At 35.5% G+C, this 26378-nt stretch overlaps 1 protein-coding gene across 7 annotated transcripts; it reads left to right on the top strand.

Moving 5' to 3' along the window:
• Positions 1-10033: 10033 nt before the first annotated feature.
• On the top strand, positions 10034-20491 carry LOC145141376 (uncharacterized). Of its 7 annotated transcripts, XM_079074665.1 has the most exons (11): positions 10042-10249; positions 10353-10410; positions 10644-10718; positions 12853-12884; positions 14079-14135; positions 14207-14289; positions 18666-18758; positions 18849-19088; positions 19166-19495; positions 19581-19679; positions 19922-20491. In XM_079074665.1, exons 7-11 carry the CDS (start codon positions 18678-18680, stop codon positions 20336-20338), a joined length of 1167 nt encoding a protein of 388 aa, XP_078930791.1. In that variant the 5' UTR covers positions 10042-10249; positions 10353-10410; positions 10644-10718; positions 12853-12884; positions 14079-14135; positions 14207-14289; positions 18666-18677; the 3' UTR covers positions 20339-20491. The 7 variants fall into 7 exon arrangements, 6 of the variants coding, with proteins under 6 accessions (XP_078930786.1, XP_078930787.1, XP_078930789.1 ...); XR_013722624.1 differs by lacking the exons at positions 18666-18758; positions 18849-19088; positions 19166-19495; positions 19581-19679; positions 19922-20491 and adding exons at positions 14967-17441; positions 17518-17626; positions 17706-18627 and having other exon boundaries at positions 10034-10249; XM_079074660.1 differs by lacking the exons at positions 18666-18758; positions 18849-19088; positions 19166-19495; positions 19581-19679; positions 19922-20491 and adding an exon at positions 14967-17505 and having other exon boundaries at positions 10034-10249.
• Positions 20492-26378: the final 5887 nt, after the last annotated feature.

The following is a 26378-nucleotide window of genomic DNA, read 5'->3' as shown; positions in this document are numbered from 1 at the left end:
AGCACACACGGATCCTATTTAGCATATAATGACACATATGTGTATCTAATTAGTTTTTATAACATCTAATCATGAAATGGAACAACCTTAGGGACTAAAAAACAATTGTAATGAAGTTTTACACCACATAGGGTTGCATATAAGGGGTGTAGGGCCTCACATTGGAGTTTACGGCCCAAATGGTAAGACTCCCATGAGTTCACGGCCATGGGTTTACGGCCCTATGTTTTTACGGTCGTAAACTCATGGTATTTTGTACCAAAGTGTGTTTTAAGGTCTAAAGGTCTTCCAAGAAGTGTTCTAGTTCACAAGCTTAGCTCCTAGAAGAGTTTAAGGTCAAAATGGCACCACTATAAGGGTTTACGGCCAAGGGAGATGGTCTTGGCCGTAAACTCCCTTTGTTCTTATCAAATGGATGTATTCTAAGTGTTCTTCAAGTATTTCAAGTATATAACAAGCTATGGAGAGAGTACTTACGATATAGAAGCTTGAAAGGGTGTTTACGGTCCAAAAACACTAGTGTGTTCTTGGTGTTTCTTGAAGATCTAACCAAAATAGATGATTTCATGGATGAAATCAAAGGGTTGTACTAGTTAAAGCATTGTATCAACAAATCAAATGGAAAGAATTCTTACATTTTTGGAAGATCGAGATGAAGATCTTATGATACTTGAGAGAAAAATCGGGTTCTTAGACTTGGAATGGAAGAGAAATGAGGAAAGTGATGAAATCTCACACTTATAGTATAAGTTTACGGCCCACATGAGTTTACGGCCGTAAACTCTAGGTGGTGTGGCCGTAAACTCCATATGATGGGGTTTAAAGCTTGATTAAGGTATAAAGGCCTCAAGAAGATACTTCCTAACATCCGATCCTTGAATGTATTATGCTTAGAACACTCAAATAGACTCTAAACACTGCTAAATGATAATAGAAACAAGTCTGACCTTGATTGAATTGAATGGTTGTACAAGATAGAAATTTTGGGTTGTCACATAACTTGAGTGACATAATCTTAAGAAAGGTTTATAAAACTTATCAAATGTAGAGTAAAATGTTTCTTACTCTAGTACATTTGAAATTGGTAAGTTGTGATGTCTTGGATAAGACAGAGCCCAACTAAGACCAATTGTGTGAAATGTTTGTCTTGATAAGAAACCGCACTAACTCTTGAATATTGATTTTTCAAGTAATGTTTCTTGACAAAGAGAATCTTATATGTCAAGAGGACAGTGGGAGTCTTAAAGATCTTGAAAAGTTTCAAGAACTAATCAAGAGTAAACCCATTGTTAATCACTAGCACACGACTTGAGGTTTTTAACCTATCGTGTTGACATATTCTTATTTTTTGCCCATTCCAGTTGGTTGACTATGCATGTGAGTTCTATGAGTACTCAATTGTTTGCATAACAACTTGGAAGCAATGGTAGGCCCTCGTGCTGCCAGGTGGCAAGAAATTAAGATTGAACAAGTTCAGTCCATATGAGTTTGGATTTGTCACTAACCTTGTCTTGTGATTATGGTTATGACAAATTCACATGGATAGGAACACATACACCATAAAATCTAAGTGTCATACGGTTTCTCTCCAGTTCATGAAAATGATTGTGAGCAAAAGGTTTCACTAAGTAGATTTTAAGGAGATAGCTTGTGTGATATTTGCATTCTCAAATTCGATTATGACTACGACATCCCTCTTCATAGTTCAAATTATGAGAAATGGTAAAAGGTCTAAACATTTGAGGCTTATTGCTGTAAGTTCTAAAATTGTTTAGACACACATGTGAGCTATCTAAGGAAAGGTGTATGAGTTTGAGAAGCTTAGATAAAGGCTTATCAAAGCATCTTGTATCAGAAATCTGAACTTTGGTAAGAAAGTTAACAAGTATTGATTTCTAGAAGTCCAACTTATTTCTGGGTACATGTCAAAGCTAGTGGGAGCATAAGTGTTATGCTAGTAAGATAATAATTATTATGCTAGTGGGAGCATAATTATTATGGTAAGTGTTGCGAGTTAGAAATGTTAATTATATAAAACAAAGGTTTCAATTCGCAAAGTTGCAGGGTTTGAAAAGTTGTTTTCCTATAATTAAGGGAGAGGAACTTATACTTCATTTCAAGTATAAAAGCTTAGATTGTGAGATTTTAATCAAATTTAGTCAAGGACATATATGAATGTTATGTTGAAAATATTCGACGTAAGGAAATTCTATATATGGAAATGTTATAGCAAGAGAATGGTAAAGTATCAGGTCGTTATGTAATACATTATGAATCGTGTCCCATATGCTTCGGATATAGGATCGATTGCATGTGCTATAATATTCTCTTGTTCTAATTTTCCAAATGTCTGGGGCATTAAGAAGGAAAAGGACTAGAACAGGATATGACTAAAGTTATTAAACAACTGTCAAGGACGATCTGAAGTTCGCTAAGGATTGGTTACTTAAGGACAGTTGGAAGTATAGTAATGAATGGACCATATTGATATAATTTTGAATAGATAGGATTCTATTAAGAATGGATAGTCATATGGCAATAACGGAAAAGTTTCCATAATGGGAGTTGGATATCAAGAATCTATGAGTAAGTTCGAAACTTTTATGCAAGAAGGATGTTCAAAGGAATGTGCTTTGAATATGAGTCTTCGTATCTACGGAATTGTCTTGTAACAATCTCCAATGGAAACATTTGTAATTGGCAAAGTCTCTGTGACTTGTGTACATAGTCATTACAAAAGGATCACTGCATATAAGCTTAGAATCTAACAGATTACAGTAAGTGGCAAGGACTTTGTATTCTTACACTTACAGTAAGGATTTGGAATTGTGAAATGAGTGTCATTGGAAATGTTTACAATTGATCTATTCCACAAAGTAAGGACCATAGGTAAACATAGTGTGCATGCTTGGAGCATGGGATAACTATTGTTTTAATTCAAGTGTAAAGTTGATAAATCGGAACATTATATAATGAATAATGTGTAATCAATATGGTGATTAAATAAAAGGTGTTTTATTTTATTTATATTCAAAAGTTTTGAGACCATATTGGAATCGATTATTCTTGTGTTTCATTTTGCATGTTTTGACTTTCCGAATAACTAGGTTATTCAAACCATCCACAATCGATCATACTTTGGAAGTAGGTATTGAAGCTAGACTGTCATAAATGGGTCTGTAGATTGTCTAAAGGCGTTTAGACATAACACTAGTTTGCTGCAGTGTTCATGAGTACTCCTGTAATAAGATTTGAGTATTGGATTAAACCCACGCTCATCTGAATCACTTCATGGATTTTATCATGAGTGATTGTGAGACGATAATATCTTATATTCTTGAAACCAAGACATGTGAGTTGTAGTTTACAAGTCGTTTGCACATTGACATATGTAAACACACTAGTAACTTGGTGTTATAAAACATATTGTTGTGTGTCATTTGATGAGTAAGTACAAGCAAGCATTTGAGTCGAATTTTATCCATTCCTTTTACCCAATGTGGAATAAAAGCGATATATGTGGGCCCCTCGATGATTTAGCGATGACAACCCTAAGTGCTTGGCCAAGCCTGGACTGATTTGATTTGTTCAATTAGTCGGTCGTCATAAATCAGAAATTGGGAAACAACACATGAATAAAGGGAATGATTATAATCCATGTCTCAGTTCATACGATATCTATAATGGAGGAACATATGACTCCTTATCTAATGGACGCGTCATTGACTAGGTCATAGTTCGACAACGGCTTTTGAGAGCTACGATTGCTAGTCAGGATTTTGGAGTCGTACTTGCAATAATAGTTATTAGACTTATCCAAGTGGGAGACTGTTGGATTAGGTTTCTAAGCCCATAAATATAATTGGTATGTACTCGACCCGAGAGTAGCATGGTCCATTTGGGTTGCCTTCACCAGAACAACTGATAGGATGAATATTGGAGAAAGAGATTATTTATGATTTATTAATATATTACAAGTCTAATGTATTAATTGTGAAATCATATTATTTAATTAGTATTGATGAAGAATTAATTTAGTGATCAAAAGATACTAATTAAATTAACGGGGACTGATTATGTAAATTAGTGATATATATAGTGTTTGGGCTATTAATCCATGTTGGGCTAAGTTATGTAAGTATCCGTGAAGAGTTAGCCCACATGAGATATGGATCATAACCCAAGTGTATGGATTAGGATTTACCCATGACTCTTGGAATCCTACACTATATATGTGATTCCTCTTAGCCAAAATCGGTTACCCTAAGTATTCTAAGAGCTATAACCGATTTTAATGTGCTCCATACTCTCTCTCAAAGTCATCCTTTGTTCATGGTGTTTGTGAACCATTTGAGGCATCACACTTGAGGTGCTAAAGCTTTCTAAGGCCAAGAACTACAACTACATCAAGAGGTATTCATCTAACTATGAGTTTTATGTTGTATATCCTCTATTGTATGCTAGTTAGAATTTATTCTTTGGAAAATTAAAATTGCATGTATAATTAGAGAAAACATATATCCAAAGCATCTAGGGTTGCATGTGCACCATATGAGTGTTATAGTGCTTAAAACCCAACACTTATCTCTTTATTTATGTTGTTTTTCTGCTTATATCTATGTGTTTTGTTTTAGGATCGTTCCTCGTAAACTATATTTGTGCTTTGGTATTGTCTGATTTTGGGGCTACCCGATCTTTTGTATCTCTTCCCCTCAACAAGAGGTTTATCGATGCTCCGAGGGAGTTGGATTGTCCATTAGAGGTTGAGATTGCTAATGATCGTTGAGGGTTCATTGAGGATGTGTACTGGATAGGTTTAGTGAGCGGTACCCGATTGATTTGGTTCCTATTCATTTGCATGGGAACAATGTTATTATGGGGATCGATTGGTTGAGCCCCAATGGCGCAGTGATTGACTGCGAGCGTCACATGGTATGTGTTCGGACGCTAAGTGGGGGAGAATTAGTGGTCCAGGGAGAGAATGTTCAGGGTGGGCCGATTTTATGTTCAGCAGCTAGGGCCATGCGTTATCTTCAGCACGATTGTTTCGGATTTGTCGCCTATGTTATGGATACCCGGGAGAAGGGTAAGGAGACTATGGATGATGTCCTGGTTGTTTGGGAATATCTGGATGTGTTCCCTAATGACTTGCTTGGAGTGCATCCGGAGAGGAAAGTGGAGTTTTGGATTGACTTGGTTCCCGGTTCGGCTCCAATAGCTAAAGCATTTTATCGGTTAGCACCTCCAGTGATACACGAGTTGTCTACACAGCTGTAGGAGCTGTTAGACAAAAGGTTCATTCGGCCGAGTAGTTCGCCATGGGGAGCACCGATCCTGTTTGTGAAAAAGAAGGATGACTCACATCAGATGTGTATCAACTACCGGGAGCTAAATAAGCTAATGGTGAAGAACCGTTATCCACTCCCGAGGATTGAAGATTTATTTGACCAGCTTCAGGGTGCATCTTGGTTTTCCAAGATTGATCTACATACAGTTATCATCAGATGAGGGTCATAGAGGAGGATACGTAGAAGACAACCTTTCAGACTCGTTATGGTCATTATAAGTTCTTGGTGATGCCCTTCGAGCTCACCAATGCTCCAGCCGCATTCATGGATCTCATGAATCGCGTATGCAGACTAATGTTGGATCGGTCTGTGAATGTGTTTATTTACGACATCCTGGTCTATTCTAAGACTTAGGAGCTGCACGAGGAGCATCTGAGGGGGGTATTTGAGAACTTAAGTAGGGAGAGACTGTATGCGAAGTTCTCCAAGTGTGAGTTCTGGTTGTTCGAGGTTCAATTTCTAGGGCACATTTTCAACCATAATGGTATTCTAGTTGATCTGACCAAAGCCACGACGGTGATGAGACGGGACGTTCCAAGGTCTCCATCTGATATTCAGAGTTTCCTTGGGTTGGCAGGTTACTATCGAAGGTTTATTCAGGATTTCGCCAAGATAGCGGTTCCTCTGACTCGATTGACGACGAAGACTCTCACGTTTCGTTGAAGGCCTGAGCAGCAGGCAACTTTTGAGACCTTGAGGAAGAAATTGTGTGAGGCGCCGATCCTGACCCTGCCAAACGTTGTTGAGGATTTTGTGGTTTATTGTGATGTGTCAATCACGGGTTTGAGTGCAGTTCTGATGCAAAGGGGTCGTGTTATTGCTTACGCTTTGAGGCAGCTGAAGCCTCATGAGGCTAAATATCCTATGCATGATTTAGAGTTGGGGGTTGTGGTGTTTGCCCTCAAGATTTTGCGGGATTACCTCTATAGGGTCCATTGTACTATCTACACGGATCACACGAGCCTAAGGTATTTGATGGATCAGGTGAATCTGAACATGTGGCAACGTATATTGTTGGATGTGGTGAAGGATTATGATTGTGAGATCCTTTATCATCCGGGGAAGGCCAACGTAGTGGTCAATGCTCTCAGCCACAAGGAGGTCACGGCTCCGATCAAAGATGTATTCTTAAGGATGACAGTGATTACTCCACTCTTGGACCAGATTCGAGAGGGTCGGGTTGAGGCTATGAGCAAAGAGCACCGGAAGAGTGAGTGCATAGTGGGACAGGTGGCTTCCTTTGATTATGATATTTGGGGTTATTGACCCTTTATCCAAGGGTGTGCGTTCTATACTGGGGTGGTGCACAACAGGTTTTGATGGAAGAGGCGCACAAGTCGAGATTCTCTATTCATCTCGCAACGACAAACATGTATATAGATCTCCGTCCTGATTATTGGTGGCCATGTATGAAGAGGGATGTGGCATGATATGTAGAGAGGTGCTTGACTTGCAGGAAAGTCAAGGCCGAACATCAGCGAGCTCACGAAAAGATATAGCTGTTAGACATTCATGTTTGGAAATGGGAAGAGATTACTATGGATTTCATCACGAAGTTTCCTTGGATAGCGCGCGAAGTGGATTCGATATGGGTCATTGTGGATCGATTGACCAAGAGCACGCATTTCGTTACGATTCAGGAGAGTATCTATGCAGAGAAGTTGGTCGATGTCTACATCGGGGAGGTTGTGGCACGTCATGGGGTGTCGGTTTCAATGGTACTTGATTGCATTTTCCGCACGGCTTTCCACCCGCAGACTGATGGCTAGAGTGAGCGGACTATCTAGACCGGGGAGGATATGCTTTGAGCATGTGTATTGGATTTCGGTGGGATTTAGGATACGTATGTCCCTTTGGCGAAGTTTTCGTATAACAAAGTTATCACGCCAGCATTGATCGACCTCATTTTGAGATGCTCTATGGGAGGAAGTGCAAGCCCGAATATGTTTGGTGATGCCGGTCAGCGAGTCATGGGGAGTACTGAAGTGGTACTCAAGACTACCAAGTTGATATTCGTATTGTAGGGCGTACGGCCACCAGGGGAAAATCCTCATTTTTAGGGTTTGTGCCCTATTTAAATACCTTAAGTTGCTCCTAGACTCTCTTATGACCAGCCTCCACCTCTCCAAACCCTAAAAACGAAACCTTAATTTCCCTATAAGTGTTTTTGAGCTTAGAAGTGAACTTTAAGGGTGTTTTTGGTGATTTTGAAGGAAGATGAACTCTTGGAAGTTACACTGGTGTGGCTAGAGCTTATTGATCCAGAATCATCATCGACTTGGAAAGCTATTTGAGGTATAAAGCTCTTAACTTGATGGTTCATTTTGTTAGATCTAGTTAGGGCTTGTTTTTGTGCTTTTTATGGTCCTTTAAGTCCTGCATGAGTGTATGAGCTACCCCAGAAGATAAGGATGATATATCTTAGCATTTTTTAGGTCTCTTATTCATAAAAATGCAATGTTGATGAGTTATAGTGGACCATGCATCGGTTAGGGTTCTTATTATGGATTTTATTGAGTATTGGGTCCAATTAAGACATGCAACAGAGTAAAGTTGTCAACTTTACATGTTAAGACATCATTTAGGATCAGATCTGAGAATTTGACATAGAGGCTTAACCAATTAAGCACTTAATGGCAAGTTGGCATTGCTACGGAGTACGTTGGGTGTACCCAGCTCATACACAGTGTGTACTGGCCAAAGATGGTGTACGTAGGGCATAAGTCTGAATACGATGGGCGTACTCAGCAGCCTTGACTTCTGTTGACTTTTTCGATATGGGCCATATTTGGACTCTTAGGGTTTTGGGCCTTGTTGGGACAATAGTCTTTCTGACTTTGGGCCATTGTTAGGCTTTGGGATTTCTTGTATTTGGGCCCATAATGTGCCTTAGGCCTCATTTAGGAATTTAAGCCATATTAGGCTTTTGGAGCCATTGGGTTAGGCCTTGGTTATTGGGCCAAGTGAGGAAAGTGTAAAATGGTCTTTTACCCTGGGAGTTGGAAAAATGAATGAGTTTCCGAGTTACGGTTTATGGCCCAATTATTTATTAGGGTTTTATTTGATTGATTAGCGAAGGGATTTTTCCGAATCAGTAGTCCGAGCATTTATCTGATTTTCATGAGTTTGAGGTCAATCTCCTCACTATGATTGACGGGTTGAAGGCACCAATGTCGACCTATGATTTATTATGTTTAGGATTCTAGTTGTTTGTGTGACTCTTGTATGTCTAGTATGTGATATGTATAGCGAGCGATGTCCAATGTCAGGCGATGGCTGATGGGTGTATTGTATGTTATTTATCTTAGTGATTTTTGCATGTGTTTATGTGTATATATGAATGTCGGGCGGGGCCCAATGCTAGGCGAGGCCTGATAAATGTGATGGGCGGGGCCCATCTAATGTTCTGACAGATCTGTTCCGAGCAAGGCCCGATGGTTGTTGGGCATGACCCATTATATGTTTGATATGTATGGTATGAAGTATTTTAGGGAACTCACTAAGCTTTGTGCTTACGGTTTTTAGTTTATGTGTCAGGTGCTTTCGGATCGAAGGGGAAGGGCTCAGGATAATCGCATCGCACACACCATGTTGTTCCGAATTTGTTGACTTCATGTATTTGGATGATTATTGGCATACTCTGATTTTCTTTTATGGTTTTATGAACACGTTTTGAATGATGGTTTTATTATTATAAAAATGAAACTTTTGGCCTTAAATTTTGGGACGTTATAATATGAGAGTGATATCAACAAGTGATGATAAAAAAGAAAGTTTCTGGATATGAAATTGTGGGGTTTGAAGTATTCCCTAGTAGTGTCAAATAAATTGCCTTGGAGCTCTTCTTGACACTATATGAAAGAAACCTGCGAATTTATCATAAATTGAATAAAATTTTATTATTAATTTGTACATTTGCTATTGGCGTTGTCATTTAATCACGAGCGTGATCAATCTCGGCCTAATATTTGCACAAATTCTTTCATTTTCATCAATATTAAACAACATTTGTACCACTTTGATTCAAGAGGAATCTGATTAATTTAATGAATTCATTTTTATTTTCATATGACATGTAGTTGTTTGTAAGTGAGATCAACAAGATGAATGATAATTTGAAATATCAGAAGAAGAGGAATGAATTATGAATCTTTTTCTTATTATTTTTAAAATCAAAGATTAAAACAAGTTTCTCTTCATTTGTCGTTGAGCTTAAGTTATGGATTTGACTAACCTTTTTGTTTATGCTGGAACGGATATTTCATTGTATATTGCAGGCTGTAACACTACAAGAATAAACACCTATAGGGACGAGTTCTATAGGGACGACATTAGTCGTCGCTATAGGCTTTCTATAGGGACGACATATCGTCACTATAGAGTTGACCATTTTTTATTGACTTTTTTAGATACTGGGACGACTTTTTGTCTCAACATGTTAAGCGGGAAAAATTAGGGATTGACACGTTCTTTAAACACCTATAGAGACGACATATCACTCTAATAAATAACAAAAATTAAAAATAACATATTTTTTTTAATCGTTTAACGGAAATAAAGTGTTTTGGGGTAAATATCGGGACGACTTGTGGTCCCCATAGCTTTCTATGACCAAAAAATATATATTTTTAATCTATTTAGTTGGAAAAGTGAAAACGACGTCGTTTGTTTGTGGGTATAGGGACGATAGATTGTCCCCATAGGGTTATGATCTTAGCATCCTTTTCCGTTTGGGCGTCTCCGGTCTCCGGTATCGGATCTTCTCTGGGTTCTTGGGTGCTCCGTGCTCATCGAATAACTTGTCTCAGGATCCGTCTTCCCCCTTCACTAACCCTAACGCCTCCATCTCTATTTCTCGTTCAAGGCTTAGAACTCAAGCAAATCTCTATCTTTTTGTACAGGTTCGTTGAAGCTCATGCGCATCTCTATATTTCTATGTTTTTTTGTTCCTTCTTCTCCATCCCTAACTCGTGATTTTCTATGCTTTCACGGTTGCTCTCTTAGTTGCTGTCTTAGGAGGCGATTTGCTCCCACCATTTCTGGTTCCCCAGCTTATTAAAAGGTATTTTGTTTTCAGCATTGATAATCACAGTTTCTTTTTCATGTACAGTATTCACAGATTTACTTCAATTGTTATTCACAGATTTACTTCAATTATTGAAATCTTCTCATATCTAGTTGAGAATTTCTTATGTTTGCTTAAGAAAATCCATTATTTTCATCCAATTTTGGGGTTTTAAGCTGCATGATTACAATTTTGAGTTCATTATAAACTTGGATTTTCTGTGTTATAAGGAGAAGAAGGAACAAATGAATTGACAATGTTAAATGCCAATGAGACAATTATACCCTTCTGTTGAAACTCCTCAGGTAGCTTCAAAACCATCTCTTCATTGCAATTATTTGGAGATAATCCATCATTAAACATACAGAAAACAAACACTTTAGCATTTTCAATATCTTTAATCTTGCAAAATCCATGAACCAATGCCTTGTAAGTAAACAAATCAGTCTTTAATCCTGCATACAACCTTGCAATAAGCATTAATCAGCGTGTTACAAGTGATTTTATCATGAACAACCTTTTTCTCAGTCATTTCATTCAACAATTTGTTTGCATCCTTTATTCTTCCATCTTCACATAATTTAGTTTCTTCCATACCATGTATCATATCTGAACATGATTCAGATTTTTCATAATTATTGCTTCTGTGTCTTCTAATGTAGCTTGTGGTGAGCTATTGCTGACACCATCAACTTCTTGACCTGATTCCACATTGTTGTCACTTTGGATGCTCTCACTTTCTTCTGCATCATCATAATCACTCGATGAATTCTCAATTATTTCCACATCACAAACATCATAAAACTTCTTTTTGTGTCTTCTTCCATGTGGCTTTCAGTGTCACTTTCCTCTTTCACTTCTTTTTCTTCCTCAACCACTTTCTCACTTGCTTCATCATCACTATTTGATTCATGAATCTCTGCAATTACTACTTCCTCGGTGTTCAAGTACTTCCTGCTTTGTATTTTCCAATAACCCCAATGCTTCACTGAATCTCTTCTCATAACCATTTTCATCATAATCATGGGATGTTTTCTTTTCATTTTCCACCTTCTGATACAAAGCTAAGTTGTTGGTTTCTTCAGCAAGTTTATTAGAATTACTGGGTCCCACCTCATCTTTATTCTCCTTTGACTCTATGTGCATGTCATCTTTGATTGTCTCCTTATTTTCACAAGTTTCAAGTACAAAAAAAACATTTGGTCCCTGTCTATCTCTTCAGAAGACCTTGTTGGATGTTCTACAACTTTTGTTTCACCTACAACTTCTTTAGCATCACAAACAATTTTATCATCTTCCAATTCATGAGAAGATCTTATTGGTATCTCACAGTTCTTATGATTCCTTCCCACATTCAAAGAAACTTCTGAAGCACTTACATTTTCAATTCTAGCTTTAAAGATTTCTTTAATCCAATTGTCATTTTCTTTCTGTTCTTCACCTGTGCTTATCCATAATGATTAACCTTTTTGTTATTCTCTATTGAGTTGCCAATTTTTCCATGGAATATCCCCTCAGGTCTGTGTTTAGCTTTGCAATCCTACTTGTATCACGTGCACATCCATTGACATATGAAACATCTTTTCGATGCCCACTAAAAATAAGGGAAGGTAGACACAGATACAGTTGAAATCAGCTTACGATTACATCTTTAGTCCCTGTGCTATAGCAATATTTTCAGATTTGATCCAAAGAGGATTATTTTTTTCCTTTTTCGGGAATGATTTGGTTGAGACAGGGACCAAAGGAAAATAAAAAAGGTTCCTTGTTGGATCAGATCTAAAAATATCATTATAGTCCAGGGACCAAAAAGGAAAAAAAAAGATTCGTTGTTGAACCAGATCCAAAATATCACTGTAGGACATTGACAAAAATGTAATTTACTTGATAATCTAATCAATGGTTGAAATTTGAAAATACTGGACAACTGAGGCGAACTTACTGCAACATGAAAGCTATTTATTTGTTCTTTGTTCATAATATCACCAGAACTTCATTTAAATCTTTTTGGTGTTTGGTTTGGTTGAAATATGAAAGAATTGATATTTTGTCACATGTTTTGTTGACAGAAATGGAATGGAATTCAGTTCCATTCCTTTGTATATTTCTGTTTTAAAATGAATATAAATGATAAATGGCAAAACTACTCGTTTTTGTAGAACACAAAATGGAATTCAGGTTTTAAATATTATAAACAATGATAATTACCCTTTGAAAAAATATGTATTCTTAACAAGGAGAATTCCTTGGGACTTAGAATGAAATGTTGGAATCAAAAAGGATTTTGTGAATTCCAACTGAATTCAATTCCATAGTCTTTTACAACCAAACAATGGAATGGAATTCCAAATCCCATGGAATCCAACAAACCCAACACCAAAAAGATTTAATTGGGTTATTTTTGTTGGTTGTTTCTGTTTTTGTAAATTCTTGGAACAGGGTTGATTTCTAGGACAGAGTTTCAGAATGGGGTAAGATTCCAATCATTAAACTTAAAGAAAAATCCAAATTTAAAGATATATAGAAACTGAATTATGAATAGTAAAGATTCATTTGGTCTCTGATTATCTTTCTTCAAAGATTCATTTACATCATTTTCAATCTCTGATACTCTGTGTTGCATTCCATTCAGACTCATGTTCTATGTCTAATTTGATTAGAGAAAATGAGACCTGATTAAAATCAATATTGCTAAATATGACAATATATGTTATATTGTTGCTAGGAAACTTGATATTGTCTACTCGCAAATTGATCATGAAAGTTCATTGATTGAAAAAGTTCAATTCCAAAAGTTGAAAATTCAAGAACATACAGAAATACAGAGGAATAAAATAAAGAAATCTATTAGATTTTGCCTGTTATTAGCATGGATTGAATTTGTTATTAGCATTGGATTCTGAACTCAAGTTACGATCTTTTTTCTTGGCACAATTAGATTGAATTAAGCCGACAATTGAAGACCTAGTCGTCTTGTACTGAATTTTTTTTTAACATGTTCACAAAATCTCGTTAATTTGCCAATCTACTACTGTTAATCTAAAATGGATTGCGTATTTTTTATTTAAGAATATTATATTTGCCTTATCATATTAGTTAAATGAAATATTTGATTTATTTTAATAAAATGCTATCATTCCATATGAAGCACCGGCAGTTGGCATTAGTGTGCTATGACAGAATTAATATTCACTTATACATAATTATAACTATTAAATTTATTTTTAGTGGTGACGTTTTTTAAATAAATATTGATCATATTAGTTAATGCTATTTTTTATTTTTATTTTTCATAGAAGCATCCAAAGCCACAAGTCCACAACTAACCTTTGTTTTGTAAGGTTCATTTTGATTATTATGTTTTATTTATCAAGTAGTATTTTGTTTTATAAGGTCCATTAATTATGTTTTATTTAAGTGGCATTTTGTTTAATTCATTATAATTACAATTTCCCTTTTAAAAGTACACATGTTAAATAAAATGCATTAAATTGAAAAAAAATAAAAAGAACACAAACAAATGTAACAATGTTGTTTCATTTTAAGACTATGAGGAAAGTGGAGAGTATGGATTTGTTCAAGGGCTTTTTGGGTAAATTTAATCATTTTAATCAGAATATTTTATAATCAATGCGTTTTAACCTCTTGATTTTTTTTTTTTGCAGAATTTTCTAACTTGAGCATGTGATGTGTTTTATGTGTTTCACAACCACATAAAAGAGGTAAATCCATACACCTCTATTGATTATAATGTAAAGTTGTATCTTAGATACTAATTATTAATTTGTTGCAGAATTTAGAGTAAGAAATCATGGAGCTCGAGTAGTAACATTTACCGATCAAAGTTAACTTTTTAGAAAATTCAAGCTTAAAGAGGTAAGAGTTCTTTATTTCAATCATGCCTTTTTAGGTCATGTATAGTAATTTCCTTTTGGAGGTAAATCCATTTCCGCAATCTACATAATCACAAGGTGTAATTTCAGCATGCTAATAATTTTCATGCAATAACCTTAACATGTGATGATTCAACAGGGAACAATAATTAAAGTATGATGATATAGTAATCAAATCAATAAAAGTACAATGCTATTTCTTGCTATAATTGGTAGTTTGATCAAAGTATGATATGCAACTTAACATGAATTAAACACACAAAGTATGTTGAATCAGATCAGATATAAACAACTAAAGATGAACCATTTCAACATTCATAAATGATCTTTTGAATTATGAAATATAAACTCAAGTTACTAAAAGTAATTTGTTTAAACTTTCAAGTATGGTTTTTAGAATTGAGTTTCTAGTTTCTAGGATTAATCTATAATATATATTCCCTCATTTTGTTGTACTAGGCTTCAAGTTGTTTAACTATAATAGAAGTATAATGCTATAAAAAAAATAAAGCAATACAAGTAGAAGTAGAATGCTATAAAAAAATAAAGCATTACAAGTAGGATGATATAATATGAAGAATATGAAAAATAAATCCTAAATAAAAACAAATTAGTTATATATTTACTATACATACAATCTAATTCTTGATAATCAAACAGTTATGACAATTGATAAGAGTTGGATTATACTATCAAATCGGAGCTCTCCAGAATTCCTGAAAGGTCTTAGAAACTTTATAGAGATTGCCAAGAACCATGTCGATGGTGAAGGAAAAACATGTTGCCCGTGTAGAGATTGTGTAAATATGTATCGACAAACTGTGACTACAGTTTATGCCCACATACATGACCGTGGATTTCTTCAATCATATCGTATATGGATTCATCACGGGGAGGAATATCCTTCTTCGGATTTAGACAAAATTTGGTTTCCTAAAAACCATACTACAACAACACATGAAATGTTTGATGCGATAGATGATGTTATGGCAGAGGAAAATACACATGAAGGAAATATTGATGGAGAAGGAATTAGTTTAGACCCAGAATTTGATGCATTGTTTAAAGAGGCCAATATAGAGTTATACCCTGGTTGTAGCTGGATGTCTTCCCTAAACTTTATAGCAAAACTGATGCACATGAAAGCCATCAACAAATGGACAGACAGTTCGATGGACCAACTTTTAGAGTTTTTAAGAGTTGCGTTCCCAAAAGAAAATGCGATTCCAGCTTCACACTATGAAGCTAAGAAGAAGTTGAAAAAGATTGGGTTAGGATATCAATCTATACATGCTTGTATTAATGATTGTGCTTTGTTTTGGAAGGAGAATGAGTCGATGCAGAACTGTCCTATTTGTAACGAGAGCAGATGGGTTGAAAAAAACACAAAAGGGAAGAAAGTGGCACAAAAAGTGTTGCGTTATTTTCCTTTGACTTCCAGGCTTCGTCGAAGGTATAGTTCTAGATTCACGGCAAAAGACATGATTTGGCATCATACAGGGCGGTCAAATGATGGTAAGATGTATCATCCAGTTGATGGGAAGGCATGGCAAGAATTTGATAAGCGTTATCCTGAGTTCGCCAATGAACCTAGAAATGTTCGCTTGGGTTTGGCTGCTGATGGATTTAATCCATTTGGCAACATGAATCAGTCTTATAGTATGTGGCCGATAATATTGACAACGTTCAATACCCCACCATGGTTATGTATGAAAGAGTCTTCTTTCATGTTGACTTTGCTAATTCCTGGCCCTAAATCACCTGCGAAGGACATTGATATTTTACTGAGGCCTTTGGTAGACGAGTTGAAAATGTTGTGGGACGAAGGAGTGCAAATGAGAGATGCAGCAACCAACACTATATTTACGATGCATGCATCACTATTATGGACTATCAATGATTATCCTGCTTGTAGCAGTTTGTCTGGATTCAAGGTTATAAAGCTTGTTCTACCTGCAATAAAGACACACCTTCATGTCGTATAACCAACAAGATAGCTTATGTTGGTTATAGAAGATTCTTGCATAGCAAGCACAAATGGAGGGAGAGTTTGTTGTTTAATGGCAAAAAAGAGTCGAGAAAGCCTCCTCGGCGATTCAGTAATGCAACAATATTAAAGCAACTAGACTGTCTCCCGGATCGTATTCCAGGGAAACATCCTAGCTATGGTGGGGGTGTGAAAAGAAAGCGAACAGAGTCAGAGTTAAATTGGACCAAACGGAGTATCTTCTTTGAGCTTAGTTATTGGTCTTCGTTAGAACTAAAACACAATCTGGATGTTATGCACGTGCAGACAAATGTGTCTAAGAGTTTTGTGGGTACTTTGTTGAAGAATGAAAACTCAAAAGACACATAAAAAGCAAGAGAAGATTTGGAAAATTGGGGTATTCGAGACAATTTATGGCTACAAAAGAATAACAAGATCAATCAACCACATCCAGATTACTCTTTCAAACCAATTGATCGAGAACGTTTCTGGCAGTTCATTAAAGGAGTCAAACTACCCGACAGTTTTGGATCAAACTTTAAGAACAAGGTGCTTCCTAATGATTCAAATATAATTGGGTTAAAGTCTCATGATTATCACATCCTCATGCAACGACTGCTACCAATAGGGGTTCGAGCTGGTTTGCCTACAAATGTTTCAACAGCAATCATTGACCTTTGCACATTCTTTAAAAAAATTTATGCACGAACATTGGATGTGAAAGACATGTACAAAGCACATAATGAATTGATAAAGATCTTATGCAATATGGAGTTGATATATCCTCCAGCATTTTTTGATATAATGGTTCATGTAGTTCTACATTTACCTGAAGAAGCTATTCTTGGAGGGCCTGTACATATGACATGGATGTATCCTTTTGAAAGATACATGAAAAAGTTAAAAGCTTATGTAAGAAACAAAGCAAGACCTGAAGGTTCAATAGCAGAAGGCTATGTTGCAGATGAAGCGTTGACATTCTGCTCCATGTATCTTGATGGTATACAAACCAAATTTAATCGTCCCGAAAGAAATGCAGATGTTGGCATTCCGAAGAGTCGGTTTTATGTGTTTTCATTACAATGTCGTCCGATGTCGAAAAAGAAAATCATTTCTCTTTCTAAAGAGGCCTCGAAAGCATTGCATTGGTTTGTATTATACAACTGCGATGAAGTTAAATGCTATATATCGTAATTATTTTTATTTTTTATATTTTCTTTTTAGGTATTTTGATAAATTAATTTGAACCCTTTCTCCTACATACATCGAATTTACATCTAAAAAGTCGGGAAGAGATGTAAAAGCGAAATTTTCTTCATGGTTCAATGATAAGGTAGATATATTTTATACATACTTATATATAAATCTAAAGTATAATATTATTAGAAGTTATTAATATTATATCTTTCTAGGTCTATCGGCTAGAAAGAAATTCGTCCCCTGAATGTACCAATGAATTAAAGGCATTGGCACATGGTCCGTTGAACGCGTTTTCTTACACTGCTTGCATAGTCCATGGTGTTAGATTTGTAGTGTATGATCGTGAGCTTCGACGTACTACTCAGAACAGTGGTGTTTTTACACTTGGAGAAGATGGTACACCATTTTATGGTCAATTGGCGGAGATTATCCAGTTGAACTATTTAAGTGGTTACTCGGTTGTTCTATTTCGTTGCAAATGGTTTAATACATCGGGGAAAAGACGATCTGTTGAGAAAAATGGTGTCGTTGCTATTGACATCAATCGTGAATGGTATGTCGGTAATGCATGGTACGATGGTGACCAATACATTTTAGCCACACAAGCGAAACAAGTGTTTTATCTTCAAGATCCTTCTCGAAATGGCAATAATTGGAGAGTTGTGGAAGACGTTCACCATCGAAAACATTGGGACCATCCAAGTCTCAGTCTTGTTAATGATGTAGATGTTTTACACGACACTCAATCATCTGATTATAACTTGGTTGTCGACGTAGGCAATGATGGTGAATCAAATGTGGTTGTTGAGAGATGTGTTGCCCTTGTTGTGGATGATCAATCATTTCATTCTAACTTGGTCGCCGACTTAGGCTATTTGCCCATGCGGGCAACTTTACATGAAGTTGGTGAATCAAGTGATGCTCCTATTGTGGACGATGAAGGTTTCATTGATGATGATGAGGAAGACAGTGATACATACCCTTCAGAAGACGAAATTATTGATGATAATGATGAAAACGATGATGATCCTGTAGACACATATTATTCTAGTGATGATTATGATTGAATGTATTGTAATGTTTTTGTATCTTTAATGGATAGTTTTTACAATGTTTTAATTGTTGCTTATAATATTTGTTTAATTTATTTTTATTATTTATTTCAATCAAAGAAATGTCGGCACATGTTGCACGGGGCCATGGTGGAGATGGTGGGAATGAACCTCCCCGACGTCCACAGAAGATCCCGACATCCTGTGAGTCATGTAAGTAACTTCTTATGATAAAATATGTCTTCATATTGAATATATTTTTAACATACTAACTTTTCAATTACATGTGTCAATGTTGCAAAGCCAAAGAAAACTCGTATGAATGGACGAAACATAAATTTGGAACGAATGTTTGATAAAAACAAAGGGCCGCTACCACTTGAAATTGAACTTACGGGAAAACAATTTAAGTTTTGTGGAGACAATTACCAAGTTTACATACGGTGTGTCTCAAATAGTGTTGCAAAATTTGTCCTTTTTCACTATCCAAGTTGGAAAGATGTCCCTGCAAAATTCAAAAGCAAAGTTTATCTCGAAGTGCATGTAAGTATACAATATAATGTTTTATTTTTATTTAAATCTTATAATTTTTAGATGTGTAATAATCCTTTCTTTTGTAGAATTATTTTGATATTGAAGCTTTCCGAGACGCACCTTTCTGGAATCAAATGATTCAAGGAATCGACAGTGATTGTGCATCGTGTTACAGGCGTCGGAAAGGGAAGTTAAAGGAACATTTTGATACAGTGGGAGGCTATAAGGATGTAGACTTCGTAAAGAGAAATCCCCCACGGACACAGTCTAAAAAAGAGTGGGGAAAAGTTATCGACAAGCTTTACACAAATGAAAAATGGAAGGGAAAGTCTATACAAAATAGTGAGAACAGAGGAAAACAACTTTATCCAAGTTCACATGGGAGTGAACCCTATTCCCAAAAGCGGTTTAAGGAAGTAAGTTTATTTTTAGTATTATTTAAGGATTTATTAACAGTTATATGAAATCTTAATAATAGTTTTTTTTTCTAACTCTATATAGAGAAAAGCAACAGGAAAGGTGAATTATATTGAGGGTTGGAAGAAGAGTCACTATAAAGAACGTCGTGGATGGTGCAACATGCGAGCACAACAAGATTGGGTAAGTAAAAAGTTTCTATATTATTATGGTATTAAAAGTGGATTACCTATATTGCTTATATTGCTATTTAAAACAGATTAAATATATCGAAAGTAGATTGCTATGATAGGTATGATGAAATTTTAGACTTATTGTTCTTATTAATTATAGTTGGACAGGTTGGTTGTCTTCTTTATAGTCGTTATGCTGCCGATTTTTAGTTAAAAAAAACTAATGTATGTTTATTGTTTTTTTTGTTGTAGGTTAAAATTGAAAATGAATATAAGAAAATGTTGGACGAGGTTGGTGGTGATGAATCAAAAGTCAAACAGCTAGAATGCTTGGCTCGTGTACTTGTAGAAAGGAGAGGTCATACACGGGGTGTTGGTCGAAAAATGAAAAATGTAGCACCTTATAATATCCCGGCTCCTTCAACAAATAATGTAGACCTCAATGCATTTGCTCTTCAGTTGGCTCAACAATTGAGTCAACAGTTTAATCAACAAATGCAACAAATGTTCATGTCTCAAAATCCAAACACCCAACCTCCACCGCCGGTTCAATTCAATATTGATCTCTCACAGGTACAACTTCCGAACAGACAAGTGATATATAATGATGATGCTCAAAGTGATGATGATCAAAGTACCGATTGGCAAACTTCTAGTGGATCAGATTAAATTAGGTAGTATTTGTAATTCTATGAAACTTTTATACATTTTAAATGAATGTTTTGGTAAATGTTTTGAGATTGTATTATATTTTAAAGTTTTAAGATTATATTGTATTTTAATATTTTGCAATTAAATTTACCGATTTAGCTATTTTGTAAATTTACTGTTTTAAGAATTTGGGAAATTATAGTGGTTAAAAGATGCTATATAGACATACCTATAGAGACGACATGGTCATACCTATAGAGACAACATGTCATCTCTACAGATACCTATAGAGACGACATGTTGTTTTTATAGGGGTATCTATAGAGACGACACGACATACCTATAGAGACGACATGTCGTCTCTACAGATGCATCAACCACGACGAAACACCGTTGCTAGAGGGTGACTGCTGCCCACTCTGTATCCATCTATGGAGACGACTAATTGTGTCTATCGCTGTATCTATGGAGACGACATGGTGTCTCCATAGGTTTATCTATGGAGGCGCCAAGTCGTCTCTATAGATGTACTTGTGGAGATGACAAATTGCTTTTATCGATTAATCTATAGAGACGACATGTCGTCCCTATAGCTTTACCAAAGGAGACCAGCAACTTATAGCGACGAATCAGAATAGGGCGACATATCGTCACCAAAGGCTACCAATCGCGACGAGTTTTTTAGTGACGACAATACAGATCTATTGCGACGGGGCTATAGAGACGAAAGCTATAGGGACGACATATCGCCCCAAACTCCTATAGGGATGACTTTTTGAACCTATAGAGACGACAATTGTCGTCCCTATAGGTCTCGTTTGTTGTATAGTGTAATTTTCAATTTCTACTCATAATAAATTGGTCTTAATGAGACAAAACGAGCGTTTTACCCTTTACCTATACCCCTTATTTGTTTCTCCTAACACCTTTCATACTAAAAAAATCATGACTATTTATAATTGATGAATACTATGAAATTTGATTTTTTTTTATTCGAATGTGAGGGTAAAATGGTCAATCAATGGTGGTTCTTGTGTTGACAACAACAAATTTCATATCGAGCATGAGTAGGAGTTCAGGAGTCGGGGCTTTCTCCTAAATCAGATGGTCCAAATGGAGCTATTTTTTGCCCTAACAAACCTAACGATTACCATCAATTTTCGAAATTAAAATGTTCATTTCATTACTATTTTTCATTATAATTTGTTAAAGATAATATCATTTTACTTCAGTTACAATTTATGGGAGGTTAAGGTTTCCTGTCAATATAAAAAATGTATTATTTTCTATTTTTGCATTTGTAGTGATATAATGCAACTATTACGTTTGATTTTACTTTAAAAGGCTGTTTATTATTGGTTTGGCATGCAAGGACACCATATTAAATGATGCAAATTCAAAAAATAACAACATAGTTTCATTTTTTTGTGCTATAACATCCTTTCATTTTTTTTTCTACTATAGCATTGAATATTCTTTTATTAAGGCATTATACATTGAAAAATATACTAATTTCTAGCATTAATGTAGTTTCATTTTTTTTTTATTTGGATATTATACTTTGAAAAATCTATCCAACAACTCTGGAAATCGTTTGGCATTTGGATGATGCTACTACAAGTGGGTTAGATTTCTCAAAATTAAAGTTGTAAACTTGTGATAAAAAGAAATGAAAGTATGATGCTGTAATAATAAATCAATGAACTTCTCCCAAACAACACCAACCTCTCTCTCCTTCTCTCTCTCTCTCTCTCACACACACACACACACATACACACAAACTTATTTATATCCGATTGAACTTTATCATGGTGATTATCTTTATATCTATATTGTGCCCAACCTGATTTCAGAATAATTATGTTAGGTCGGTTGAGATGATGTTTTAATTGAGAAAATTGTAGTTGGATTGGTGCGTCATTTGAGATGATGTTCAAGTAAGTTTATTTATACAATCCTACGGCAACTTGCGCGCGGTTTTTTACTAGTCAAAAAAAAAAGCGTGATAAGAAAGATTGTTATGGATTGGCTAAGAATCAAGCCTTTTAGCCCCGATTATTGAGTTAAGTTCTTTAAGTAAAAAATAATGAGTAAAATTTGTAAGTTATTATGAATTGTTTAAACAAAGGCTTATTACAAATTTGAATTATACCTATCAAAAGTTAAAAAGTTAATAATTAAAATAATGATTGACAAGGTTATTGTGTTCTAAACAAAGGATTATTTATTATTATGGAATTGTTTACACAAATAATTATTATGGGTTGTTTATAAAAGTTACCTAGTAAAAAAATTAAATTTTAGGAATCAAACATTCTTCGTTTATTATGGATCATTGGATCGTATATCACGTAAGGCTTAAATAATCCAAAAAAAAAAATAAGTCGAGAAAATAAATAGAAAATTTTATAAATATAAAAGATTTTCAATATGGATTCAAAAGTGTGAATTTGTGTCTCAAATGTGAAAAAGTAAAGTTTCTAAATAGGAAGTGTGGAAAAAGGTATGAAATTTTGAAAATAGAATAGTTTTCAATGTGGATTAAGTCTCAATTGACCCATAGAAGAAACAATGCGAACAGATTTCACTGGTTGTGTGGCAAACTTTAAACTCATTTGAATCATAGCTCAAACCCCACTTCAAGACCTGGTTTATTCCAAGTTTAAACCGATTTAGTCATTAAATATTTGTTTTGCATACTGGTTTTTACTAATTTAACCTTGCTCTAGTCCAAAAAAACACAATTCCAAAAAACCACTAATTAAGGGTTTTTGGTTGAACAGGTTAAATATGAAACCACATGGTTTCCTGTTATAAATTCTGTACTGATCATGTCTTGCTACAAACGTTATAGCAAAGTATAATAATCTCAGAACGTTTTCTTAAGTTCATAATGCCAACACCTGAAAACAAAATTTTACTTGCAAATTAGGGAATAAATTAAGTTAAATAAGGATTTCATCCTAATTGACCCGCAAAGATAGTTAGTACCAAAACCCTAACTTCCCTTAATATATAAATTAATTAAAAGAATATATGGAGATAATGAGGCTTAAAGAAAGTTATAATAACTGCGTACTTGAAACTCATTGTGTCTATCATCATCTTCTGGAGGTAAGTTCAAATCACAACACTTAAATTCTTCTCGTGGCACCACCGCAGTAGATTCTTTAGCTGTCTCCGCCATCTCATCCTCACCGGACGTCTGTAAATACTTCACAACTTCCGCCGGCTGCCTTAACTGATCATCGCCCGTATCATGCAGCGCACAGTTGACCTCTTGCCGCCATGAGTTATCATAATTATCATCCTCGTCCTTTTTCTGCTGTAGCTCATTATCCACCTCCACCATCGTGCTGTTTCCCAGTTTCAGTCCATGGTGCCGCCGCATGTGTCCTCCCAAGGCCTGTCCAATAGCAAACTCCACTCCACAAACCTTGCATCCATGCAACTTTTGAAGGGACGTCCAAGGAGATGAATTTTCTGAACCGCTTAGCTTAACCTTCTTGTGGCTTGCCCGATGACCACCGAGAGCTTGGAATGTATCATACTTCTTGTCGCAGTCTTTGCACTCATAAACACGACGACAAGGCTCAGAAACACTAGGGTTTCCATTCATTTGCTGGACGATTAAACTCAAATTTTCTCTAGCCAACTTCTCTATCGCTTGCCCATCGCATCTGCTTATCTTCGCCTCCATTGATTATGAGAAATTTTTGTTTCGTGTGTGTATATATATATATATATATATATATATATATATATATATATATATATATGTGCCAAACAAATTATAAGTATATAATATAAAAAAAGTGAGAAGTTCAAACTAGAATTAATACGTACTGGAGAAAATTTATTGGTTATCTATTTAATTGTTTATTGTGATTCGGTATAATTAGCAAACTGATAATTATCTTTTGAGATTTACATATATCACTGATATCTGATATCGATGAAGGGAAAAATATTACCAATTCTATATTTTTGTATTGATTATATTTCTTATTTTTATTTATTTTTTAATCGTTATTAATATAATCAGTTAGACATTTTATATTTTTTTATTAACTGGGAGCTCATTTTTCCACACGAATTCTTTAATTCATCAAGTTTATATGCGTTACCAATTATGCTCCTCATTTAATTGAAAAGATAGAGAAAGATCCACCATTTTTTGTTCTACACCTAGCTGCTTACATACCAAATTATGAAGTAACATTTTTTTCTTTTATCTTTTCGTTCTTTTACACTACTATCATTTTAATATTTAATTTTTTTAATACTTCATTTTTTTATGAATCGAAAGGTCCACCCTCATTTTAACACTTAAATAAGGATTGAAACTGATAGCTTTATGTCAACTCGTACTCCAAAAGATATCTTCCGGTTTTATAAGTTGAAAGGTGAGGCCTGCTTTCCCTTTTACTATATTAATAAGAACTAAAAGAACTAAATTCTCTAAATATATTGATAAAAGCTGAGAGGTTAACAACATCCATATAAGATTGGAAAACTGATTGGTGTTCTTAGTTGAAACCTGCAATTTGGTTAATAACACAAGAGGAAAAAACACATGCCAAGTATGAACCGTTCCCTGTTCACCACACAAAAAAGAACCCAAAGAAAGAAATGTTGTAGATTGCAGCCATATATCCCTATACAATATCTAACATTACGAAATAATACGCAAACCAAAGCCACACGGAATTTTATTAATAGAAATAGCCTAATAGGATTGAGCATGCTGATAATTCGTAACCAAAAACCTGCATGGAATTGCTTAGTAACACTGCAAGGAAAACACGCGCCTATTATAGTAATCCATAAGTTTTATTAAAAAAAAAAAAAAAAAGAAGTTGGTGCAGTCACGTTTTTGGAAGCTATCCAATTCATTGTAGGAGATCAGCCCTCTTGGATCAAATAGTTCGAGCCACAAAATATAAAGATAGAGTTTCTAAGAACCAATTGAATGTTCTCTGTTTGCATTACTTGAAACTGATTACAAAAGGGAAATATAAATACCGAATACAAAGAAAACAGAAAATAGTGATTTACATGCATCTGCATGTGCTTCTACGTGTGTGGTCAAATGCCACATTATTCTCCTAAATACGTGGTTAACACAGGACCAAATCATCTTTATTCAAATGCCTCAACGGCCAACTTAGAATTAGACCTAACATGTTCCCCCTTAATTCTGAGTTTTAATCTGCAATGCTTTCTATTCCCAACAGGTTCCTCATCTCCATGAACTTCATACGTGCTAAGGCTTTGGTCAAAGGATCAACCTTTTGATCTTCCCCGCTTACATGCTCCACCTGGATCTCCCTTCTTTCAATACACCCGCGTATGAAGTGGAACTTGGTATCAATATGCTTGCTTCTCCCGTGGAAAACTGGGTTCTTCATCAAAGCTATTGCTGATTTGTTGTCAACATAAAGTTTCACCCTTTCTTCCTTCATCCATGTTAAGTCTTTTATCAAGCTCCTCAGCCACAATGCTTGACATGCAGCTTCTGTAGCTGCCATGAACTCCGCCTCACATGAAGATAACGCCACTGTTCGTTGTTTTTGTGAAGACCATGTGATAACTTTACCAGAAAAATAAAAGATTGTTCCAGTTGTTCCTTTTCTTTCATCCAAATCCGTCCCATAACTGCTATCACTGTACCCAACTAACTTCTTGTCTCCACCCCTTTTATATACCAAGCCATAATTCTTGGTACCTTTGATGTACCTCAATATCTGTTTCACAACCTTCAGATGACTCACTTTTGGAGCATCCATATACCTGCTTGCAATACCCACAGACTAGCTCAAATCGGGTCTTGTGTGGGTTAGGTATCTCAAGCTTCCAACAATTTGTCTGTAATCAGTGGCGTTGACTGGTACTCCTTCTTCATCCTTTGTTAAACCAGATCGTGGTTCCATGGGGTACTTGGTGGGATTACAGTCACCCATACCTGCAGTTTGCAAGATCATTTCAGCGTACCCAGCTTGGTTTATCATGATATTTCCATTCTTTTGCATGACTTCAATCCTAAGATAATAGGATA

This window comes from Lactuca virosa, chromosome 9 (assembly GCF_052849685.1).
Source record: "Lactuca virosa cultivar CGN04683 chromosome 9, Lactuca_virosa_CGN04683_v6, whole genome shotgun sequence".
NCBI classification, from domain to species: domain Eukaryota; kingdom Viridiplantae; phylum Streptophyta; class Magnoliopsida; order Asterales; family Asteraceae; genus Lactuca; species Lactuca virosa.
This window is presented reverse-complemented; position numbering and strand designations above follow the sequence as displayed.

What these genes read in the sequence shown, in the direction of transcription:
- LOC145141376 (XM_079074664.1), top strand. Translation starts at nt 14,969, where the DNA reads ATGACAATTGATAAGAGTTGGATTATACTATCAAATCGGAGCTCTCCA.